Source organism: Myodes glareolus, chromosome X, assembly GCF_982192425.1.
Source record: "Myodes glareolus chromosome X, mMyoGla1.1, whole genome shotgun sequence".
NCBI lineage: Eukaryota > Metazoa > Chordata > Mammalia > Rodentia > Cricetidae > Myodes > Myodes glareolus.
This window is the reverse complement of record NC_142053.1, coordinates 143,441,636-143,468,252: the sequence shown is the minus strand read 5'-3', so window position 1 is coordinate 143,468,252 and position 26,617 is coordinate 143,441,636. Positions and strand designations below refer to the sequence as shown.

General features: G+C 38.6%; 1 protein-coding gene across 6 annotated transcripts in view; it reads left to right on the top strand.

Annotated features, from left to right (window-relative positions):
• The window catches only part of Slc9a7 (solute carrier family 9 member A7), a 218,940-nt gene that overhangs the window by 143,360 nt on the left and 48,963 nt on the right, over positions 1 to 26,617 (top strand). For 4 of the 6 annotated variants that reach the window (XM_048461539.3, XM_048461541.3, XM_048461542.3 and 1 more), the window contains exons 13-14: positions 9,306 to 9,365; positions 18,744 to 18,807. In XM_048461539.3, the coding sequence (XP_048317496.1) occupies positions 9,306 to 9,365; positions 18,744 to 18,807 (124 nt within the window). The remainder of the gene's footprint in view (positions 1 to 9,305; positions 9,366 to 18,743; positions 18,808 to 26,617) is intronic. The other 2 variants (XM_048461540.3, XM_085684298.2) reach the window with 1 other exon arrangement.

The window sequence follows — 26,617 nt, the reverse complement described above, 5'->3', positions numbered from 1 at the left end:
GGCAACAAATAAAGTTTCATAACCTCCTCAGACTCTTTGATATTTGTATTTATCATGGGCTTTTGAAAATACTGAACAATACTATGTAGCTTATCAGGAGTTTTTGGAAACTTTGAAGACTATTATGATTTATTTCTCATTTCAGTCATAAAAATGTATTTTATATATTCAGAAAGCATTCACACTTATGCCTAACTTTATATTAATGATTTAAAGCAGATCCCTAAATGCTTATCATTTTTTGCTATTCCCAAGAATTGTGATAAGCTGCATAAGAACATAGACTTCAAAGATGCATTAAAAACTGTAACTCGCCATCGTGTAACTAAGAACAAAGGCAAGATATCTGGGTTTTTAAATGTGCTACAAGTGATAGAACTAATGGTTTCAAGCATGCTAGGCAAGTGCTGTACCAGTGAGACACGTCCTCATTGTCTAACCTCTGTAATTCTTTCCTTACCTACAGAACACTTATAACATCACAAATATGAACGAATATATAATTGGTTGTTTGAAAATGTTATTCCAGGACTCTCTATGAATAATAAACCCTACAGATGCTCAAGGCCCTTATAAAAATGGGGTAGTATTTGTTCAGAACCCATGCCATAATCTTAAATACTTTAAGTGGTCTCTAAAAGCCTTTGATATTTCCTACAATGCAAATGTTATGTAAACAACTGTAGTGCCACATTGTTTGGGGAATCATGACAAGGAAAAAAGATCTATATGCTCAGTACAGAAGCAATTTGGTGGGGCTATTTTTAATTTGGGATTGATTGAAATCCTCCCCACACACACAGAGCTCACATGAAACAAAGAGGGCATTACCTGTTGGACACAGTGAGTGATCCCAAAAGGACTCTCCAAGTAACAACTGCTGCTTAGCAGACAGCTAGTAAGCAACATTTGTAATTTTCTCAGACTCTGTGAAATTGGCATTTATCATGGGCTTTTGAAAATAATGAAGAATATTATATAACTTATCAGGAGTTTATGAAAACTTTGAAGTCTATCATAATTTCTCACCCTATTCATAAAACTCACTTTTATATATTCATAAACTATTCATATTTATGCTTAATTTAAATGAGTAATTTAAAGTGGCTCCCTAAACTGTATAAAAATCCTAGGCCCCTCAGGAATTGTCTGGTCACCCAGTCCCCTGACTATTCAGGGCCAGATTAAATCAAGTGCATTTCATAAGCCCTTTTCTTTTTTTCAACCCCTAAACATATCTGGTACAAATAGAACCAAGTGATTTTCCGCTGAGAGTAGAGAGTTGACTTTTTTTGTACTTCCTCATGACCTTTTCAAAATGTGGGCCATTAAAACAGTCCTGCCCAGAGCTAAATATGTGGGCAGCTTTCTGAGAAGCATGTGATGGCTCAACTAGACTTGAGTTGGTAAGAAGTGAGCAACTCTGTTAAGCAAAAAACCAACAGTTCCTCTAATACTTCTTTACTACTTTTTATCTCTCTATGTTTTGGTCCCTTCACCATGCAATTTTGTCATATTATCCATAGATAATATATAGAAATAAAGATCTTTGGAGTATGGGTGATCAAAACTTGCTATTATTAGTATTTTAGAAAAGATTCAGTTTCACTTTTCTTCATTAGTAATGTCATGTGGGTTTTTTGAATTGTCAGATTTGGAGAAATCTCTCTCAAGTTTCTTTGACATGTGATCCAGAATATTTATGTTTCGGTGTGCTTCCATCTTGCATAATTGTATCATATCACAGCCACGACCCGAAGTGGGTTCAAGTATGTATATTACATGTAGTTGTTTTTGGATTTTTGAGACAGGATTTCTCTGTGTAGCCGTGGCTGTCCTGGCTTTTGCTCTGTAGACCAGGCTGGCCTCAAATCACAGAGGTCCACCTGCCTCTGCCTCCCAAAATTAAAAGTGTGCTCCACCTCCGCCCAGCTTACATATAGGTTTTTTTGCAAGTACCACTGTGTTCAAGGTAAAGAGCCGCTCCAGTGCAAAGACGTCATCTCAGCTCCATCCTTTATCACACTCACATCCTATCCTTACCAATCCCTTAGTCCACCACCCTCAAGTTTGTTCTCTATCTCTATACTTTTGTCATTTTGATAATTAAGGAGCTCAAATCATAGCATATGATCTTTTGAGATTGGCTTTTTCTTCCATTAAACATATGCCTTGAAGAGATCTATGAAGGCCATTGTACATGCCAATTGTTTGTTCCTCTTTGTTTCTGGATAATACTCTATGACATGAATGTATCAGGGCTTGTTTAATCATTCACATCTTAAAGGTCATTTGCTTAGTTTCTAGTTTATGACTATTTTAAATAAAGCTATTGCCAACATTTCTGGGTAAGTTTTTATATCAGTATAGGTTTCCATATACCTCATATACATGTCCAGGACTATGCTTGCCAGATGAGATAGTAAATGCATATTTAATTTTCTGAAGAACTGTTTAACACTTTTCTGGAAGTGGCTGTGTTAGTGGCATGTGAGACTCTGGTTTTCCGGTATTCTCAGAAGTGCTGCTTTGCATTCTCTAGCTGTTCTAATAGATGTGTGGTGCTGTCTCATCCTGGTCTTAATTTGTGTCTCTTTTTTGTGTGCCCTAATGATGTTGAATATCTCTCCATGTGCTTATCTATTGCTTTTCTGCTCAAGTCTTTTGTTTGTTTTAAAATTGGAGTTAGTTGTTATTATTGACTTTTAAAATGTCTTTATTCTAGATACTTATGTTTGAAAGATAATGTTTGTAAGCCTTCTCTCGCTTTCTTATAGCTTGTCTTGAAGTCTTTTGGGTAGAATCTTTCATAGATCAGAAGTCACAATTTGAAGTATTGTAATCTGTCTTTTTTGGATCATATATTTGATGCCATGTCTAGAAAACTCACCAAACCCTCTTGAAACTTTCTTTGTTGCTACCTTAAACACTTAGTTTTATAGCTTACTTTTAAGTCTATGAGCTGTTGTTGGTTAATGTTTATATGAGGTGTAAAGTTTTGTCTTATTTGTCTATGGCTATCCAGTTGTTCCAGCATGGTATAATAAAAAGATGGTGATATTCTATTGAATTGCTTTAGCTCATTTATCAGAAATAAGTTTTCTGTGTACCCATGGATCAGTTTCTGTTCTGGTTCATTGATTTATGTGTCTGACTTTCCAAAAACGATGACTATAGTTAAACAGTATGTCTGACCATCAGGTACATAGATTGCAACTACTTTTTTTTCCAATGTAGCGATTCTAGTTTTATTCCATATAATTTTTTAAATAAGCTTGTCTATCTCTAAAGTAAAAATTTTTCTATAGCCAGGCATGCTTGTATTTTCAACAATCAGGAGGCTAAGGCAGGAGGTCAAGGCTAGCCTAGGAGTTATAAAGAGACCCTGTTACAAAAAATTGAATAAAAGTAAACAAAATCTTTCTATGCTTTTCATAAGGATTGTATTTTATATACTATCAACCAGGGATATTAACATCTTCAACGTGTTGTGTCTTCCAATTCATGGATGTAGTATGTTTCCCCATTTATTTTGGCCTTTTTTGGTTTCTTTATATTAGTGTTTTATCATTTTAGTATATAAATCATATGCAAGTTTTATTAGATTTATATCCTGTAACTGTGCTGCCTTCCTATTTTTTAGTTCTAGGAGGTGTTTTATTTTGTTTCTATAGTCTTTGGGATTTTCTACATAGATAAGATTTTCTGGATTATCTGCATAATTATACAAAGTTAAATAGTTTTATTTTTCATTTTTCAACCAACCAATTTACCTTTGGCTTTCTTTTCATGTGTTATTGCTCTGACTGTCTTTCAGTCCTATTTTTTTTCATTCATTTATTTATTTATTAAAAAATTCCACCTCCTCCCTTTCTCCCATTTCCCTCCCACTCTCCCACTCCCCCTCCCCTCCCTCTCTAGTCCTAAGAGAAATCAGGGTACTCTGCCCTGTGGGAAATCCAAGCCCCCCCCCCCCCATCCAGGTCTAGGAAGGTGTGCATCCAAACAGATTATGTTCCCACAAAGCCAGTACATGCAGTAGAATCAAAACCCAGTGCCATTATCATTGGCTTCTCAGTCAACCCTCATTGACAACCACATTCAGAGAGTCCGGTCTGAAGTAGTGCTAGTGGATATCTTCACCCAGCTTCCAACATTAAGAGAGACATCTTGCCTTTCATCATTGGGTGTCATAATAGCTTATAAGGATTTTATAGATAGTCATCATCATATTTAGTAAATTTCTATCTCATGTTTAGTCTAATTTCTTTTTAATTATATTTTATTTATTTGGGGGCAGGGCACACATGTGTAGGCTAGATGACAGCTTTTTGGGAGTCGATTCTTTTCTTCTACCATGTTTGTCCTTAGGAGTCGATTCTTTTCTTCTACCATGTTTGTCCTTAGGAGTCGATTCTTTTCTTCTACCACGTTTGTCCTTGGGAGTCGATTCTTTTCTTCTACCACGTTTGTCCTTGGGATGGAACTCAGGTCATCAGACTTAGCAAGAAATGCCTTTACTCATTGAAACATCTTGCTGGTCCTCATATTTATTTTCTTAAAGTTTTTGTCTTGAATAGGCATGGGTTTTAACAAATTCATTTTCTGCATCAGTTGATGTGATCATGTGTTTTTTTTGTTGTTTAGCTCTTTACTCTGGTGGATTACATTGTTCAATTCCAAACACTGAACCAGCCTAGCTTTTCTGAAATAGATCCTACTTGATTATGGTATATTATTTTAATACTGCTTAACTCTATGAATAAATACTTGCTTAAGAATTTTTTGTGTTCGCAGGGATATAGTCTGTAGTTCTCTTTTTTGCATGCACTTTTCTGGTTTAGGTATCAGGATAACACAACATCACAACCTGAACTGGAATGTGTTCTCTACCCTTCTTTATACTTGGTGTTATTTTCTTTTACTTTTTGGTAGAATTCTCCAGTGAAACCAGCTAGGTCTAAAGACTACTTTTTCAAAAATCTTTAAACTATGTAATTGATGAGGTTTTTCAAATTACATATTTTATATTGAGTGAACTGTGATAGTTTGTAAAATTTATCAGTTTGACCTAGATTTTCAAGTTAATGTTATTCATATTTTTATGTCGACTTGACACAGTTTATAACGAGAGCCATCATCAGAGAGGAGGAAGCCTCAGTTGAGAAAATGCCTCTGCAATGTTCAGCTGGAAGACATTTTCTTAATTAGTGACTGATGGAGAGGGCCCAGCCTGGGGTGGGTGGTTCCACCCCTGGGCTGATGGTTCTGGGTTCTATAAGAAAGCAGGTTGATTAAGCCATGAGGACCAAGCCAGTAAGCAGCACCCCTCCATGGCCTCTGCATCATAAGCTCCTGCTCTAGGTTTCAGCCCTGTTTGAGTTCCTGCTCTAACTGATCAAAATAAACCATTTCCTCCTCAAGTTGCTTTGGTCATGGTGTTTCATCACAGCAATAGTAACCCTAAGACACATGGTATTCCCTGATTGTTCTTTAGATATTTCTGGGTCTGCAGTGATCTAATGTTTTGTTTTTTCTTTTTACATTTTGTTCCTAATAATGCGTGTCTTTATCTTTTTTTGTCAGAATCGCTAGGGGTTTGGTAGAAGGGGTTTTGTTATTTTTTTTTTTTGGACATAGGGTCTCATTATGTAGCCTAAACTATACTGGAACTCACTATGTAGACCAGGCTGGCATAGAACTCACAAAAAGCCTTCGCCTTTGTCTCTCTAGTGCTGGGTTTAAAGGTGTATGCTACCAAGCCCAACTATTAGATTTTTTTGTGTAAGCATTTTTGTTGCTCTTTTAAAAATTACCTTTTATTCCACTTACTTTACTATACCGTTTATCTGATTTTCATTTTACTGAGTTCTGCTTCTGTATTTTGTTTTCATCTTTCTTGTTTGTGCCCAGCTCTACCTAGACACCCAAGTGAAACAACTTGTACTATTGTTAAAAAAATACATATGGTGCCAGCTCATTGTATCTTTCCAGATGTGTATATATAATGATTATTTAAGTATAGACACTGACATTTACAGAAATTGCATCAAAACAAGTTCCTTCCAAAATAAGGTAATGAGAGTGATTGGTTTCTCTTGGCTTGTGGCTTATGATGTTATTTGGTGGCCTCAAGTAATTTCTGTAACACGGTTCTTATTTTAAATTGACTCAGAAATCCCCTGATACTTATTGCGGTGTATTGAACCCTGAGAACTCAGTAGGATTGGAGCTTACTTTCTTACTTGTTCCTTATTTCTTCAACTGCTAATGAGTGGTTAGGTAGCTGCTCAGAAATAGGACCTAGGAAAGTCTTGGAGTTCTACTGTACATAACTAGAGGTTAGCTGTGATCCCTTCCCTTCCCTTCCCTTCCCTTCCCTTCCCTTCCCTTCCCTTCCCTTCCCTTCCCTTCCCTTCCCTTCCCTTCCCTTCCCTTCCCTTCCCTTCCCTTCCCCTCCCCTCCCCTCCCCTCCCCTCCCCTCCCCTCCCCTCCCCTCCCCTCCCCTCCCCTCCCCTCCCCTCCCCTCCCCCTCCCCTCCCCTTCCCTCCCCCCTTTCCCCCTTTCCCCCTTTCTCCCTTTCCCCCTTTCCCCCTTTTCCCCCTTTCCCTCTTTCCCTCCTTCCACAGTACTTCTTTACATAGTCCTGGCTGACCTGGAAATCACTATGCAGACCAGGCCGGCCTTCAAACTCACAGGAATCCACCCACCCCTGCTGCCAGAATGCTGGGTGGGATTAAAGGTATATGCCACCATGCATAGATAGCTGTGATTTCTTGACCATGACTAACTTCAAGTCTGTTTATGAAGAAAAAAATGAATACAGCTACAATTTCAAAGCCAGGTCACTTCTTTCTATAAGTCTAAATTATATTTTTAAATTAATGTTTTGTGATTGACATTTTAAAATGTAATGGGGAATTCTCCAATATTTTAGTTAATATACAAGCTGTGTATTTTTTTAGTCTCTTGAATAAGTGCTGTTATTCACAAATGACATAATTTTGGCGACTTAGAGTGGTTATGAAATTATATCAACAGATGAACATATGTATTATGTTGGTGGGATGACTGTTTTCTTGGAGTACATACATGAAATGGTAGTGAGGGACTGGGTAGATAGGTAGTGGAAAGACATAAATCCAGCTAGCCAAATGAACAGCTAACCTTTGTACCCCACAGGGATGTAATACAATTATTCAAGGGCAAGTAAGAGCTCTCTGGTATTAATCTTATTAGACTGAGAAATTATGGTAACATTCTCTTCAGGATAGCATAAAGAATAAAGATGAGAAGAAACCCTGGGCTCTTTATGTAGTAGTGTTTGTTACTTGATTTTTAAAATGATGCAACCTTATACTTAGAAATCTTAGCAGAAATGACTGGGGTCCCTGAGTCTGCAGGTCTATGTTAGAATTCTGCCTGTACAGTTTCTACCTTTTGCTTATTTGTTGTGTTTGGTTGGGCTTTTTTTTTTTCTTTTTGATTTTAAGACAGCGTCTCTCTGTCTAACAGTTCTGGTTTTTCTGGAGCTCACTTTTGTAGACCAGGCTGGCCTTGAACTCACAGAGATCTGCCTGCCTCTGACTCCCAAGTGCTGGGATTAAAGGTGTGCGCCACTACCGTCCTGCTCTTTTCTATTTTTGTGACTGTAGACAAATTGTTTTACCTCCAACTCTCAGTTTTCTCACCAACTAAATAGTAACAATCATAGTGTGTTCTTTTGATGAAGAATTCTTCCACTAGGGCTACAGGATGCAACTCAATGGCAGAATGTTTGCCCAGCATGTGCAAGGTCCTTGTTTTTATCCCCAGTGTTATCACCACTACTTCCAGAATCCCCCAAACATTCTCTCATTAAATATGCTGCTTGACACATGATACTCTCTTTTTAAATTTTAGCTGTTTATATCATCTGTTATTAATATTATTATTATAATCCCCCAAGCAATAATAAAACTGACATTAAAGAAATCCTGGTTTGTCTTTCTGGTATTTGTTACAGTTTTTAATATGCTATAGTAATTTAGAAAGTACAGTTTAATCTGTATTCTTATCTGACCATGTAACTAATTGAAAGAATATTTTATGAGACATCATTATCTCTCACATTTTTTAAGGGATACAATGGAATGAGAATTTTGAGCATTGCCTATCACAAAATTTCTCAATTTTTCCAATTAACTGTAGTGAAAATTTAGTACCAAACGTCTGCTATATCTCTTTATATTTTATAATGCTTTTCGAAGGCTTCAAACTTACCCAGTATGTTTTCGGGTGTTATTTTGTGTATATCCCACAGGAAACCAATTTTTATACCCATAGGGATGATATTACCCCCACCAAAAGTACATGATTTAGTGCAGTGTTCTCAACTAAGGGTGATTTTATTACCTGGGAGACATCTGTGAATTTTTGGAGATCTTTTTGAGTTGTTATATCCTGGGGCAGTTGGGGTTGTTGCTGTTGGCATCTTGTAAGTAGAAAGCAGGATCCCACAATGCACAGGAGAATGGCACCCCACAACAGATAGTTATTGTGAATTCAAAAGCCCTTAGTGCTGAGTTTGTAGAACCATATTGTAGCATGATGTAAAGTTCAATATTGTCTGAATAATCCAGAAATCATTAAGGAAAGTGAAAGGCCACATCAAGCCAGAGACCTCAAAGGAAAGATAAGAGCCAGAGTTGTGTTCTTGGCCTTCAGATTGAAGCTGTGGACAATGTGGTTTTTTTTTCTGTAGAAAAAAAGTGGCCATATCTATCTTCTAAGTATTGTTTTGTTTTAGTAATACAGTGGGTTTTGTTCTTCCTGTTAACTATGTATAAAATATACACATATTTTAAGTACATGTTCATTGTTTAGTAACACTTTTCTGCTTTCTTTTTTATGGATTTATCTTGCTTTATGAAACTGATGAACTGGAATTTTTGTAGATTAATTTTATACACTATATATTTATTCATCTGATTTTGTTGTATTATATTTTTAGAGGCTTGATGTCATTCTCAATAGTTCCTCATTTGATCTGTCTCTTAACATTGCTGTTTTAAATTTAGCAATTTCTCTGCCTCTTGGGTTTTAGAGAATGGGGACAACCAGATTGTTATGCAGCTCCATGGTTGGCACTTTTATAGTGTTTTCAAGACTTTGGGTTCCATCCCCAACACTGACCAAAAAAGGGACTATGAATTTCTCTTGAAGGTGAGATAGCTTTCTTCATGGACATGGTCCAGGTTGGATGCCAGAGCTCCTGGTACCTGTGTTGTTCCATAATGTTCACATTTCCTTCTTCTGATGCCCAGAGTTGGTGTGGAAGAGCTCTCTGAAGAGGACCAGAATGAACACCGCTGGCAGTACTTCAGGTGACGCAGACACTACTAAGAAAATAATTCAATGGGCTTTTCTTTTCTCTTATAACTCGAATGGTTTCTCTTTATGCTGTTTGCTTTTTCTTTCCTGAATGTGCCAATCCTCATTCCATGGGAAACAGGAAAATCAATTCTAATCATTCTTTCCATTCTTCCTCCATGTTGATTGGTGTGTCAATGTTATTGGGACTATGTGCTTTCCTCCCACATTTTGGGTCATGTGTTTTCAACCTCAGAGGCTAAATTAATGTCTTCATTTGGTACAGCTGAGCTTAGTGTTAAGGACAGCTTATTTTCAGAGTCACCTATACTTTCTCCAGAAAACCCTCCTTCTGATCTGATAAGCAAGGCTTATAACTAATTCAGAGAACTAGAATTTCATATGTCAGCCTTGACTACAGCATAGCTCACATGATCTTAATTAAATGCCAGTGTTGTATATTTTTAAGTATGTATTTGTATATCTGTACTTTCTCATTATGGTTCAGATGACATGAAGAACATTGATTTTTAATAAATGAAAGGATGAAGTTTCCACTAACACAATTTGTTTCTTTGTCTACATCCAACTGTGTGTGTGATGAAATTGTGGTTAAGAGTGGTGATGAAGGAGAAAAGTAAAACCTCCAGTTCATTATTGCCTTTCTGGATCTCTAATTGATATGTTTTCTTCCTGGTCTGATCTGTAGATACATTAAATGCAAAATCATCTTGAACTGAAATCTTGTGAAAATATTTTGTTCCCTGAAAACAGGATGAAAGAAACCATATATATATATATATATATATATATATATATATATATATATATATATATATATATGCTGTAATGGCATGCACCAAATTCATGGAAGTGTTGAAATATCTCACTGGGTTCCTGCTTCTTATTACTGTTTTACACACACACACAAACACACACACACACACACACACACACACACACACTAAAATGTTTACTAGTGGAGTTGCAGAGGAACCCCTTTTACTAAAGTGTCCTGCCTTCAAGGAAGAAGGTATATTAGGCCAGTGTTAAGTTATCACACCAGTCCCTCTGTGCAATCTAGCAGGTCATAGATGGGAATCTGTTAAGGTGGGGCATTCCAAGGCCCAGGATGTGAATCTGGGTGGTACCTGAACTGGTAGATTTGGGCCATTTGGACCACCCCCTGAGGTGAGGGGCAGAGCCAGGTCTCCTAGACCCATGCCAATGGGCCAGCTCTCATCCCTGTGGTGAGGGATCTCTCACCACACGCCTGTGGTGTACCATCTCTCCCAAGTGCTGGGGGTCAGCTCTCCCATGGTAGTGGTGGGGAATTAAGTACTTTCTTAATTGAAGTTCCCTCCTTTCAGATAACTCTAGTTTGTGTGTCAAGTTGACATATGACTACTACGTTGAACCACTTCATACTTGGAAAGGGCAATGCTTTGTCCTTACTGGAGTAGACACTTATTCTGGTTATGTATTTGCATTTTCTGCAATATGCTTCTGCCAAAACCACCATCCATGCACTTATAGAATGCCTTATCCACCAGTACTTATCTACACAGTACTGCTTCTGACTAAGGAACTCACTTCACAGCCAGAGAAGTGTGACAGTGGGCCCACGATCATGGAATCCACTGGTTTTATCATGTTCCCTACCATCTTGAATCAGCTGACCTGATAGAAAAATGGAATGGACTTTTGAAGACAGTTCCAATTAGGTGGCAGGGTTCTCCAGAAGGCAGTATACACTCTGAATCAACATCCAATATACAGTACAGTTTCTTCCCTAGCCAGGATCCATGGGTCCAGGAATCAAGGGTTAGAAAAGCGTAAATAATTCCATTCACTCTCACCTTTTGTAACCCACTAGAAAAGTTTTTGCTTTCTGTTCCTACTACCTAGAAGTTTTGGTTCCAGAGGGGAGCATTCCTGTCAAGAGCCACAACAAACATTTCATTGAATTGGAAACCACCTTCCCCCTGTGTAGAAGAAGCGGCAGGCTGCTTTCCTGCCTGGCTCCTGCATGGCTAGCTTTACACCCAGAAACAACAACACACAAACTATATTCATTTAAAACACTGCCTGACCCATTACCTCCAGCCCCTTATTGGCTAACTTTCACATATTGATTCAACCCATTTCTAATAATCTGTATGTCACCACGAGGTCGTGGCTTACCGGGAAAGATTCAGCATGTCTGACCTGGCATCTTCATGGCGGGCAGCTTTCTGCCTCTGCTTTCTTCCTCCCAGAATTCAGTTCTGTCTTCCTCGCCTACCTATGTTCTGACCTATCAGGCCAGGCAGTTTTCTTTATTAATTAACCAATGAAAGCAACAGATAGATAGAAGACTGTCCTATATCACCCCTGATTACTTTGCCTTCTGATGCCCTTAAACCAACAGGCTAAGAAAGGAATAAAAGAATTAGGAGGGATGATTGATCCAGATTACCTTGAGGAAATTGGATTGAGTCTCCACAAATGGTGATAAGAGCAATTATGTCTGGAGTGCAGGAGATACTTTAGGGCATCTCTTGGTGCTATCATGTCCTGAGTTTAAAGTCAGTGGGAAACTACAACAGCCTAATTCAGACAGGATGGTAAAGAGCGCAAACCCTTCTGAAATGGGACACTCCTCCAGGAAAAGAACTTAGATCTGCTGAGGTCCTTACAGAGGGTGGAGGGAATACAGAATGGGTGGTAGAGGAAGGTAGTTCTAAATACCAGCTGTGGCTACATGGTCAATCACAGAAACGGAGATTAAGTTGACATGAGTGCTTCAGTTGTATTTTGATAACAATGCGTTTGTGCAGATATTTGTGATTTCTTTCAATTTTTTTATCATATGTTGTAACATCAACGAAGAGAATATCAATGGTTATATTTAAGCTTGAGCTACTAAAAAGATGTCTCCCAAGGGACAGTGTCACTCATTATAAATTTATAATGCATTTATATTTATACAAAGGATAGTTATATCATGTTAAGCATAGTTATGACCTGGTTAAATATATAATGCATTTGTGATTGTATGCGGGATAGTTATGTGTAGGAGTTATTATGACCTGGCTATTGTTTTCATTTGGAAATTAATCATGACATAAGAAGATATGATTGTGTATCAAGTTGGCAAGGGGTGAATTGTGATGACTGTTCTCGGTTGTCAACTTGACTATATCTGGAATTAACTATAATCCAGAAGTGGGGATACACCTGTGAGAGATTTTCTGCTTGTTTTTAAGTAGGTGAATCTTCTAGTTTGGATTTTGATTGGAATCTTGAGGCGGGAAGACCTACATCTTGGATCTAGATTTTAAGGCTGGAAAACACAGGCCTTAAATTCATATCTTGAGGCAGGAAGACACATGTCTTTAACCCAAATCTTGAGGTAGGAAGACATACCTTTACTATGGACTGTACCCTCTGCTGGAAGTCTATATAAGAACATAGAAGAAGAAATCTTTTGCTCTTCGCCTGCTTGCTCTTGCCTTGCTAGCAATCCATTCCTTCATTGGCATTGGATCTCATGTCTTCCAGCACATACAGAAGATCAGCTGAGACACCTAGCCTGTGGGGCAGAGCAACTACTAGATTCTTGGACTTTCTGTTCACAGATAGCCATTGTTGGACTAGCTAGACCACAGCCTCTAAGTCATTACAATAATTCCCCTATACACATGGAGTGAGTGTGTGTGTGTGTGTGTGTGTGTGTGTGTGTGTGTGTGTAGAGAAAGATTTATTCCATAAGTTCTGTGATCCTAGGGAACACCGACTAATACAGTACAGTAGACAAATAATTGTTCTAGAATGAAAGTTATTAATTTTTAGGTATTTATCCATTCCTGAAAACCACATCTATTTAATTTCTTTGTGTTCTCATTTGGTACAGAATTTCTACATTTGTCTCATTCTTAATGAAACTAAAGATAATTCAATTCATTCTGGAGGAAAAGACGGCAGTGTCTGTTACCGTGTGCTCTTCCTAGGTGTATCTGAATGCTGAAATGTGACATAATAAAGCTCCAGATTTCTGCAGTGTCCCAGGTGTTACAATCAGGAGATAAATACATTATAAACAGTTGCCAACCCAGGATTCGAGGAAGCTAAGTATTACGGGACTCTGAATCTTTCATCAAAAGCCTGTGTCTGATCTTTCTTGCTGTTTAACATCACTCCAAATGTCTTGGCCCATTGCTTTACTCTTGTTCACATTGGCCAGTTTGATTCTGGGCTATGACCCAATGGTGGAGTCCTTTATAGGAATCCCAGCATAAGTGTGTCATCCTTGGGGCCTAGTTCAGATGCCAAAAAAGTAATTATTGAATCTCTCTAAAGTAAATATTCTCAAATGGGAAAAATTATAGAATAACCTTCATGTCCATGCCCCATGTCTGTCTTCTGAGGGGTCATTTATAAAGCCATGGCAAGCTGGAAAGCAGATATTGACTTCCCTTCTTGAATTTGCCTACTAAACACTTATAACAGTAGTTGGTACCTTCATGAGACCCCATGAGTCAGATTGGGAGAGCCAGGCAGTCCCCATAGTTCCTGTGCAGTCAGGCCCTGTGTATCTCAGACATATGGTTGATAGCAAGTGGCTCCAGGGAAGACTGGACCTTCCACACAGAAGACTGATACAAGTAAGGAAAGTAGGTGTTGAGTAGGACTGTCTCCAGAACTTAAGTCTCCTGGGAGTGAAGAACCAGATCTGAACATGGCTACATTGCTTAGTAACTGTGTCTCATTCTACTTGATACTTTCTCCGTGTCCATTACTTTGAGGGGAAAGAGAATTTCAGCAAAATATTTCTGAAATTATCAAAAAGGAAATATTGCATAATTATGAGAATCTTTAGTTTCCCATTGCCTGTCCTTACCAATTCTAGTACCTTATGTTAGGACTCTTTACAATGTCAGGTTTTCAGACCCTGAAATGTAATGAGCTTATAAATCATCAGTATTAATTAGAGATAGGAAAATAAGCTGGTGTGGTTTTGAAACATCGTTACCAAAGTTATCATTAAATATTCTTAACTGTGGCATTTAAAATTCTTCCCCAGAAGCAAAGACTGGAGCAGTGAATATCTAGGTACTAACTTGCACTCACCACATAACTAACATTTGACATGTTTTTCCCACTTCAGAGTCAGGTGTCCTGAGTCCACTCCTAAATGCAATCTCCTCAGTAACCACATCTGAGAAAAGCAACATGAATTTTACACACTTAGGATCCAACAAAAGTTTATGCCTTTGGCATGCCTGTTTACTCTCTTTCTACAATCCAGTCCATTTCCACATTTTCTTGTAACATTGATTTTTAAGTATTCTTGATAGTTATTTAACAGAATGTCCTATCATCTGAATTTTTCTGATATCTCATTATGACAAGGGGCAAATAATCATTTTTTATCAAAAAATACTGTAAAAGTACAGTCACACGTTTCTTGCTGTATCCTTTCAGGTGGCACATATTGCCAGGCTGTCCATTTTTTAGTGATATGCCATTTGGTTAGTTAGCTATCATAGAATACTGATCCTAGGTCTCTCTCTAGTTTCAAAGTGCCACTTTTCTTTATGCAATTAAAAAGTTATCAGTAGAGTGATTTTCCCCACCGTATGAATGACCAGATTCCTAATGAGCCAACAGTGAAATCATCCACTAGTGGTTACTCTGAGGACAGTAGCATTAAGACTTTCCTAATTCTCCCATTTCTTTAAGATTCATGGTCCCCATAAAGAACTTTAGAAGGTTTGGGGATTTATTTTGCATACTGATGAAGTTAACAGTCATTTCATTGTCTAAGCATTCAATTGAAAAGAGTTTAACTTACTGTGTGGCATTGAAGTTGTGTCTCTACAGGACTGTAGCAAAAAGAGTTAGCAAAAAGAAGAAAAAGGTGATGACAATATGGAACCTTGGCTGAAATTAGGGTTTATTCTAGAATCTACACTTCCATTGTCCACATATTTAAAGCTTTAATTAGTTAAAAATAAGGTATAGAATATTGCTCCTCACTCATAGTAACTATGAGTGCTCAGTGACCACATGTGGCCAGCAGGTGCTAATAATGACATTGCAGGTACAGAACACTGCAAAAAGTTCTGTTGTGCAGTGGTGACTTAGACTCTCAGGTTCCCCCATACCAAATTGTGAGGATCATGAGCTTGTCATCAAGTTAAGATGGTTCTAATTTCCTAGGTTCACTACAAAATGTTTTGAATGCAGTATTTTAGGCTCTGTTTGGAATTCTGGCCTGCCACATGGGCCTAATGCAAATGGATGAGTCTCATTGGTATTTCTGTGCTTTGAGTGAAAATAGATCAATTTTAGTCATCATAAGTAGTTCTTTTAAAATAGAATCAATTTAAAGCTTTGCTAGAACTCAGGAGGCAGAGGCAGGAGGATTGACACAAGTTCAAGGTATGGTATACACAGTCAATTCCAGGCCAGGCAAGGCTAGCTACACACAAACCCACAAACCAAAATGATTTTGTTAAACATTATTTTCTTCTTATAGTAAAGATTTGAGGTTAGCTAAATTTCCTTATTTACAGCTCTTATTACATTTAATTTTATTTTCTTCATGATGGGACAGTGTTCCCTGTGGACCTCCTGTTTCATCCAGGCTGTTATACAGTAAGTTTGCTTCACCAGAACTGATGCAGAAGCCCTTTAAGAAGCAAACTTCTTTCGCAGTCCTAAGTGCAGGGAAGAGAGATTCTTAGTGGCAGATCTGAAGTGCCATATTCTTGGTTACCCCGTATTCTTTAGCAGCCTTTCTGTCGTTTGGCTGAGGAAAACATGCCACCTGCTTTTCTGAGAGGCACTGCACCTCTGAGTCTGCATCCAGCAGTTCACTTTCAGTGGATTTGTCTGGCACAAAGTATTTTTGTGCTGCTTCATAAGGTTTAATAGTATATTATTGCCCATTGGCCTTATAAATGCTACCATAGATACCTTATAGAACACCATCTAGGGGATGTTTCTGTATGGAATGTACATTAAAGGGCTCTAAAAACAGGTCAGAGTTGAAAAATAGCTAGGAGTTCCTAATGTGATCTTGCCTCCAGCTACTTTCATATATTAGATATTTGCATGCCCTAAGGGTCTTAGGTAACTTCTTTGGTCAGCTTTTGAGCCCCTGAAGTAGATGGTTTTCTTGTCAAAATATAGGTCTCTGAGATTTGATGTTCAAACATTACCAGATAAGGTCTAGTTGCAAGATCCCAGATGCCAGAATTCTCTGCCAGGAAATAGCCTCCAGCATAGAGTAAAATCTGTGTAATTCAGTGCAAATAGTCCATCTAGTCCCGGGTTCACAGTCAAGAATCTGGTGCCAGGTCCAGTATTGGATTGTATCAAGTATCCAGAACACTGCCTGACCCTGAATGCAAATATGTACTGTGTATGTGAATTCATCTTGTGGCTAAAACTTTGCCTCCAACAGAAAATGAGGTAGCTGCTTCCTTTTTTTCTGTCCCCCTTACCAAGGGCACAAGCTTGAGACAGGACAGAATAAAGGTTGACTTTGAGAGGCTGGGTCTGTCTGTGCTATCATTTACTTCTTAATTACATGTAGTCTCTTTTCTCTAGAAAGATCCCAAGTGTTACAGGTGATGGGGAGGAATAAGAAAAATAAGTATGTACTTAGGGCTTTGTATGTCCAGCCCAGTATCTGCTTGCTGGACTAGGACAGCTTGTACTGGACAACAGAACATCCCTCTTCAAGCTTATAATGGCCTAATCTGCTGAAGGCTTGATGTTCTATTACATTTTATGATGCTGTCCATATTTTTGAGATACTGGGAGGTTGAAAGGAGTAAAGGATTTTCTTGGTGTCTATTTTTTTCTCTCATTGATCCATGTTATCTATGTTATATGTGTCACAATTCTCTGTCTCAGAATTGTAAGTTATGATATAAATAGTTAACAGATGCATGCAACAATAGGTAGCATATGACAAAGCTAAGACAATCATCCTAGTGTTCCTCAGGAATTAATTGTAAGTGGATTTTTGCCACTTGGTCTTTTTTCTTTTATTTTCAGTTCCTTTCAAATGTGCATGTTTTCTCAGATGTGTGAGTTCTCTGTTCATCTTTGATAAAGAGAGTGTGGGAACACAAGGACAAAAGCATACCAGGACTTCAGTTAATGATACTGATGAAGAAAGCATTGTGATACTTGTTAGAAGGACAAGACAGCCTTTAGTGAGAATCACTGTGACTGACATAGAGTTCTACTGTGATGGGGTTTTGCAGTGTGAGAGAGTGATAGGAATTGATGGATGATATTTGCCAACAGGAAATATCAGGGATAAGTGGGTATTCTTGCTGAAGGCTGGCTGTGGAGATCAGATATCACTTGAGAGATGGCAGATATTAAGAAGGATCAGATATCAAAGGTGGGAGTTCTAGCTAAACCAGCTTAAGGAAATTTTTGATAAATCTTCGTGATGCAAAGGGGAGAAGCCAAGAAGTTAGGTCCTAATTGGGAAGGTGATTCAAAAACTTGGAAGAAGGAGAGATTCTGTCATTATGCATACTAAAAATGTCAGGGAAGGGAGGCTTGGGAGACGACTGTCAGTGAAGTATTTGCTGCGCAAGTATGAAGACCTGAGTTTACTCTCCAGAACCTATGTCAAAAGCTGGATACAGTGGTGCATGTCTCTAACCCCAGCACTGGGGAGAGAGACTTTGCTGGGCAGCCAGTATAACCCAATTGGTGATTTCTAGGCCAAACAAGAGTTCCAATCTTGAAAAACAAGGTGGCTGGCTTCGGAACACCTAAGTTTTGACTTCTGGCCTATCACACATACACAGATGTTTGCACATGTAAGCACATGTACAAGCATACACACAAGAAAGTTAGAAGAAATATATTGATATCACTGCTGTATCTCTATCAAAAAATAAGACGTGGGATGGAGAAATGGAAAGATGGTAATAAAGAACCTATAATAAATGATAATGTAGAATCTTGATGGCTCTGCAGGTGTTTACTACAGATTCCTCCCATGCTTCTTTGTACACCTGCCTAATTTCATAATAAAATATTGTGGGCATCGAAGGAATTCAGGGAAGAAGTCAGGAAGCAGCCAAGCAGAAGGGACCTAGGATTTAGTAGTGGGGACTGCTTGGTACAGGAAGGCAGGTGGAAAACTGCCAGCTTATTTTTCAGGGCCTTGCAAAGGGCATGTGTGTTTATAATATCTGACTCTTTGGGATCTGCTGTGGTGTGGGCCTGACTTCTGCATGATGGCCTTTCTCTCCTTGAAGCTAACCACTCCTGTTTTGGGAAGATAGTCACTGACTAAGCCAGCAAGGCTTCCATGGCCTAAGCTAATGCTTTCTGTTTTTCTCTTTGTCTTCTTCCCTGGTGACTTTTAGAGTTGGTGTTGACCCAGATCAAGATCCACCACCTAACAATGACAGCTTTCAAGTCTTACAAGGGGTAAGTCACAAATGTCTGCCTTCTGAGTAATATATGATTTGAAAATTACTAAAACCGAGCATTTGCTCTCCGTGCTGTGTATTGTATCTGGTTTCCCTCATTGTCATCTTGACAACAATCTTTTAGATTGCTGCCGTAAATTCTGGCTTATAGGTTAGAAGCTGAAAATTGAGTCTTAAGTGAGTTACTTAAGGCCAGATAATGAGAAAGTGATGCATTTTGTAAGTAAAACAGGGCAGGAACAGCTGACTACCAAGATGAGTAGAGATTCCATCTAGATAGTTCCATACCTGTCAAAACAGCTCCATTCTCTGTTTCACGTTGCCTCTCCCTCTACACTCAAACACCAGCAAAAAAAGGAATTAAATGAGGTGACTGGGTTGGTGTCATGCAGCATTGCTTACTGTATGTCTCTTAAGACCTGGGGGCTGAAATATTAACAAGAGGTACAAGTCAACTTTGCTGGCAGTGTGGCCCCAGGAGTTCCCATCAAGTCTTGGGACATCTACTCAGGTGCATCCAGATGTTTGACGTCTACCATAGAAAAGAACTTGAAACTGAGTCCAACCAAGTTAGGTTTTGTCGATTGAGCAGAAGACAAAATGGGTGAGAAGAGAGTCAAATGTGAATGGTAGCAGATAAATACAGTCAAGTGACTCAGTAATAGCTACATGTGTGATTTGGTGGTTTTGAAGCTGTTTCATCTGCAAATGAGCTTAGCTATTGGGGACAGTATTTAGTTGGATACTTAGTTATATTTTCCACAGAATTCTGTCCTTGAAGTAGAAACTTCTTTGTAAATTTCATTGGCTTGCAGGTGGAGAAAGGGTAGAGAGAAAATAATCATCAAGGAATCCTTATACAGATAGGTCACAAAGGGATTAGACTTAAGGTACAACTAATAAGTAATAAGGCACAGTTTTAACAGTTCTATGTGTGAGAAACTGTATTCATTAAATCACTGCTTGGCCCATTAGCACTAGTTTCTTATCGGCTAATTCTTACATCTTAATTTAACCCATTTCTATTAATCTGTGTATTGCCATGTGATTGTGGCTTTCCGGCAAGATTCTAACCAGCGTCTGCCTCGGGCAGAAGATCTGTGGCATCTCTCACTCTGCCCTTCTTCTCCCAGCATTCAGTTCTGTTTTCCCTGCCTACTTAAGTTCTACCCTATCAACTAAGCCAAGGCAGTTTCTTTATTCATCAACCAGTGAAAGCAACACACAAACAGAAGGAACTGCTACACCAGTGTGACACAGTTTCCCTTGACCTCCTCTTCTCAAGTTTCACATTAAATCATGGAGGTATTTTCAGAGTCAGTTCTGCTCACCTTTTGAAATCATTTAAGGTTACTGTTAGGATGGGAAAAATAATCAGACTTCCAATGTGGTATCCCAAATTCCTTGTTACGACTCAATCCCCACACAGAAAGGGCTTCCAATATATATTCCTTAGCTTTCTTGAAGTATACCCTGGAGCATTTAATGACCTTGAATGACCAGAGCAAACAGTAACCTCTCATTTGTGGATGAAACCCTAGATTCTTGTTATTTTCCCTGATATACCTTCCATGCTAGGTAATGTCATGAAATTTGAACTAGAGGTGGGGGAAATCCAGATATTTGTCCTCTTCTAGAAAGGGCAGTTCTCTTAACCTTGTTTTCTAAATGGATGCCTACAGGTAAAGACAGTGATGTAATATAAGAAGGAAAATCTTTTTTTTGTTGTTGTTTTGCAATAAAGACAGTTTCCTTACTGGTTCTAGAAGCCAGTTTTCTTGCAGGTTCTAGAAACAAAGAGAACAATGCAAAAAATCAATGAAACAAAGAGTTGACTCTTTGAGAAAATCAACAAGACAGACAAACCTTTATCCAAAATAACTAAAGGGCAAAAAGAGAATATCCAATTTAACAAAACCAGAAATGAAAAGGGGGGACATTAACAACAAAAACTGAGGAAATCCAGAGAATCATTAGATCACATTTCAAAACCCTGTACTTCACAAAATTGAAAAATTTAAAGAAATTGACAAATTTCTTGATAGATACCACTCGCCAAAGTTAAATCAAGGTCAAATAAACAATTTAAATAGACCTAAAAGGCCTAAAGAAATAGAAGCAGTCATTAAAAGTCTTCAAGCCAAACAAAACAAAACACACACACACACACACACACACACACACAAAAAACAAGCCCAGGGTCAGAATTCAAGCTGACTTTTAAAGAAGAGTTAATACCAATACTCCACAAAATAGAAACAGAAAAGAAGGAACATCACCAAATTCATTTTCTGGGGCCACAGTTACCCTGAGACCCAAATAACACAGAGATACAAAAAGAGAATTACAGACCAATTTTCCTCAATACATTGACACAGAAATGCTCAATAAAATACAAACTGAATCCAAGAACACATCAAAAAGATCACCCACCATTAACAAGTAGGCTTCATCCCAGAGATGCAGGGATGATTCAACATAGGAAAATTAGTCAGTATAATCCACCATATAAACAAACTGAAAGGACAAAAAACACATGATCTTGTGATATGATTGAGCATCCTTTGGGTGTATGCATAAAAGTGATAGCTTGGTCCTCTTGTAAGACTCTTAACAGTGAGAATATGGGCAGTCTCCAAATCTTTTACTGGCTTTTGTGACCCTACTTCTCATACTGGGTCACCTTGCCCAGTCTTAATACATGGAGAGGTACTTAGTCTTACTGTAACTTGATATGCTTTGCTTTGTTGATACCCATGGGAGATCTACCCTTTCCTAAACAAAAATGAAGGAGGAGGGAGTGGATTGTGGGGTGGGAACAGAGGGGCAGGGTAAGGGGTAGGGAGTGGGGGGAGAGGAGGATGGGAAAAGGTGGCTGGGATGTAAAATAAATAAATTTATAAAATAGCAACAACAACCCCATGATTATCTCATTAGATACTGGAAAAGCCTTCAACAAAATACAACACATTCGTGATAAAAGTCTTGAAGAGATCAGGGATACAAGGAACATACATAAACATAAGCATAAAGGCAGTTTACAGTAAGCTGATTGCCAGCATCAAATTAAATGGAGAGAAACTCAAAGTGATTCTGCTAAAATAAAGACAAAACAAGGCTGTCCATGCTCTCCATATCTGTTCAGCATAGTATTTGAAGTTCTAGCTAGAGCAATAAGATAATAAAGGAGATCAAGGGGATACAAATTGGAAAAGAAGAAGTCAAAGTATAACTATTCACAGATGATATGGTAGTATACAAAAGTAACCCTAAAAGTTCTACCAGGGAACTCCTACAACTTTTCACCTTCAGTCAAGTGGCTGGATACAAGATTAACTGAAAAAAAAATCAGTAGCCCTCCAATATACAAATGTTAAATGAACTGAGAAAGAAATCACGGGAACAACAATGTTCACAATAACCCCAAATCATATAAAATGTTTTGGTGTAACTCTACCCAAGCAAATGAAAGACCTGTATGATAAGAAATTCAAGTCTATAAAGAAACTGGATATTAGAAAAAAAGATATTAGAAAATGGCAAACTCTCCCATGCTCATGGATTGGTAGGATTATCATAGTAAAAATGGCCATCTTACAAAAATCAGTCTACAGAGTCAATGCAATCCCCATTAAAATCTCAACACAAGTCTTTTTTTAAATGTAAATAATTTTGCTGGTTCTTCATATTACCAGTGGATGCACAACAATGTTTTCTGCTAAAAGGTGATTTGTTTATAGATTGTTATATTTTTATTAATTTATTTATTAAAAATTTCCACCTCCTCCAATTTCCCTCCCCCTCCCCCATCCCCCTCTCCCTCCTTCTCCAGTCCTAAGAGAAGTCAGAGTACCCTGCCCTGTGGGAAGTTCAACCCCCCCCCATCCTAGGAAGGTATGCATCCAAACAGACTAGGCTCCCAAAAAGTCAGTACTTGCAGTAAAATCAAAATCCAGTGTCATTATCATTGGCTTCTCACCCCGCCCTCATTGTCAGCCACATTCAGAGAGTCCAGTTTGATCACATGCTGTTCAGACTCAGTCCAACTGGCCTTGGTAAGCTCCCATTAGATCAGGCCAACCATCTCAGTGGGTGGATGCACCCCTCATGGTCCTGACTTCCTTGCTCATCTTCTCCTTCCTTCTGCTCTTCAACTGGACCTTGGGAGCTTAGTCCAGTGCTCCTATGTGGGTCTCTGTCTCTATCTCCATCCATTGCCGGATGAAGGTTTTATGGTGATATTCAAGATATTCATCAGTGTGGCTATGGGACAAGGCCAGTTCTGGTACCCACACCTCTGCTTCCCAAGGACCTAGCTGGGGACATCTCCTTGGACACCTGGGAACCCCTCTAGATCCAAGTCTCTTGCCAACCCTAAAATGGCTCCCTTATTTAAGATATCTTCTTCCCTGCTCCCATATCCACCCTTCCTCCATCTCAACCATCACACTCCCACAAGCTCTCCTCAATCCTCCCCTTCTCCCTTCTCTCTCCTCCTCTCCCCTTCCGCCACTCTATGCCTACCCCCGTGCTCCCAACTTTTGCCCGGCGATCTTGCCTACTTCCAATTTCCAGGAGGATAAATATATGTTTTTCTTTGGGTTCACCTTATTATTTAGCTTCTCTAGGATCATGAACTATAGGCTCAGTGTCCTTTGTTTATGACTAGAATCCACTAATGAGTGAGTATATACCATATTTGTCTTTTTGGGTCACCCAGTAAAGTGTTTTCTATCTCCATCCATTTGCATGCAAAATTCAAGATGTAATTGTTTTTTACTGCTGAGTAGTACTCTAATGTGTAGATATGCCATACCTTCTTTATCCATTCTTCCATTGAGGGGTACCTAGGTTGTTTCCAGGTTCTGGCTATTACAAATAGTGCTGCTATGAACATAGTTGAACAAATGCCTTTGTAGTAAGATTGGGTTGTAGAATTGCTAGGTAGGTTGACTCCCAGTTTCCTGAGAAACCACCACACTGATTTCCAAAGTGGTTGCACAAGTTTGAATTCCCACCAACAATGGATGAGTGTTCCCCTTACTCCACATTCTCTCCAGCATAGGTTATCATTGATGATTTTGATCTTAGCCATTCTGACAGATGTAAAATTGTATCTCAAAGTTGTTTTGATTTGCATTTCCCTGATTGCCAAGGAAGTTGAGCATGACCTTCAGTATCTTTTGACCATTTGAACTTCTTCTGTTGAGAATTCTCTGTTCAGTTCAGTACCCCATTTTTTAATTGGGTTATTCGGAATCTTAATGTCTAGTTTCTTGAGTTCTTTGTATATTTTGGATATCAGACCTTTGTCTGTTGTGGGGTTGGTGAAGATCTTCTCCCATTCAGTAGGTTGCCTTTTTGTCTTAATGACAGTTTCCTTTGTTTTACAGAAACTTCTCAGTTTCAGGATGTCCCATTTATTCATTATTACTCTTATTGTCTGTGCTACTGGGGTTCTACGTAGGAAGTGTTCTCCTTTGCCCATGTGTTGCAGACTACTTCCCACTTTCTCTTCGATCAGGTTTAGCATGGTCAGATTTATATTGTGGTCTTTAATCCATTATTGCATGGTAATAGATATGGATGTATTTTAATTCTTCTGCAGGTTGATATCCAGTTATGCCAGCACCATTTGTTAAAGATGCTTTTTTTCTTCCATTGTATAGTTTTAGCTCCTTTATTAAAAGTCAGGTGTTCATAGGTTTGTGGATTAATATCCGGGTCTTTTATTTGATTCCATTGGTAAACATCTCTGTTTTTAATGCCAATACCAAGCTGTTTTCATTACTGTAGCTCTGTTATAGAGTTTGAAGTCAGGGATAGTAATGCCTCCGGAAGTACTTTTATTGTATACGATTGTTTTGGCTATTCTGGGTTTTTTGTTTTTCCATATAAAGTTGATTATTGTTCTCTCAACGTCTGTGAAGAATTTTCCAACACAAGTCTTTACAGATCTTGAAACAATATGTAACTTCCCATGGAAAAACAAACAAAAATAACAGGATAGCAAAAATGACTCTGTCCAATAAAAGAACTGTAAGAGATATTATGATCCCTGATTTCTAAGTCTACTATAAAACTATCGTAATAAGAACTACATGGTATTGGCATAAAATAAACAGATGGATCAATGGAGTTGAATTAAAAACCCAGACATAAGTCCACACACCTGTGGATACCTGATTTTCAACAGAGGCCAAAATTGTAAAATGAAAAAATAAAGCAGTTTCAACAAATGGTGGAGTCTAAGTGGGTGTTGGCATGTAGAAAAATGCAAATAGATTCATATATATCACCTTGCACAAAACTCAAGTCCATGTGGATCTAAGACTTCAACATAAATCTAGATGTTGTGGGAGGGCCACTTGTTGGTTGCCAGACACTCAGACCCAAAACAATCACACAGAAACCAATTAATTAATTCACTGCTTGGTTCATTAGTTCTAGCTTCTTATTGGCTAACTCTTACATATTAATTTAACCCATTTCTATTATTCTGTGTATTACCATGTGGCTGTGGCTTACCGACTAAAGTTTCAGTGTCCATCTCTGGCGGGGTTACAAGGCTTCTCCCTAAAGTCTGCATTCTTCCTCCCAGCATTCAGTCCAGCCTTCCCCGCATACCTCTGTTCTGCCCTGCTCTTCTATAGGCTCAAAGCAGTTCTTTAATAACCAAAGATATTCACAGCATAGAGAGGGGAAATCCCACATCATCCAGATACATTGAACCTGATAGAAGAGGAATGCACTGAATAGCCTTAAATGCACTGGTACAGGAGTCTTCTTCCTGAACAGAACACCAATAGTGCTGACACCAAGATTGACAATTAATAAATGGAAACCCCTGAAACTGAGAAGCTTTTGTAAGGCAAAGGATACTGTCTAAAGGACAAAACTGCAGCTTACATAATCGAATGAGATTTCACCAGCCCCACATCTAACAGAGGGCTAATCTCTAAAATATATAAAGTACTCAAGAAACAGATATGAACAAACCAAATAATCCAATTAAAAATGGGGTACAGATCTAAATAGGAGCCAGAGAGACCAAGGATATCACAAGAAAACTCACAGAATTAACTAATCTGTGATCATAGGGACTCACAGAGTCTTGAGTCTGAACGAACAACCAGAGAGCCTGCATGGGACTGACTTAGACCCGCTGCATGTATGTTATAGATGTATAGCTTGGTCTTCTTGTGGGACTCCTACCAGTGTGAATAAAGGCTATCTCTGACTCTTTTGCCAGACATGCACTTTTCTAAACAGAAATGGAAGAGGAGTGGATTGGGGGTTGGGGACAGAGAGGGGAGAGAGACTGGGAGGAGAAGAGTGAGGGGACAGCTGCAGTTGGAATGTTAAAAAAAATAACAAAAACAAAACCAGAAAACAATAAAGACAGTTTTCCTTACTGTTTCTAGAAGTCCAAGCTGTAAACAGTGTCACAGCTACAAGCTACCATTAGCTCATATGGGAGATGGGAAGGAGCAGTTGGCTGAAACTTTTGGCTTTGTGAGGGAAGCATATGAATATTGTGGGCAGACTCCAACTTTGTGTTTCTGGCAAGTTGGACTCATCAGAACAAAAACAAGGCCTGAAAACACAGTTGTTTTGTTTCTCTAGAGGTCTTGGCAACTTTGCAACCAAAACAGAAACAGCTCAGCTGAAAGCAAGCTTCCTGGCCCCAGGGAAGCTTCTCATCCAATTAGAGAGGGGCTTTCCTGCCAGACCATACATAGCTGAGATTTCTGTTGGCTAGACATGCTGACACATCATTCACTTCCTTCCTCAAGTTTTGCAGAAGA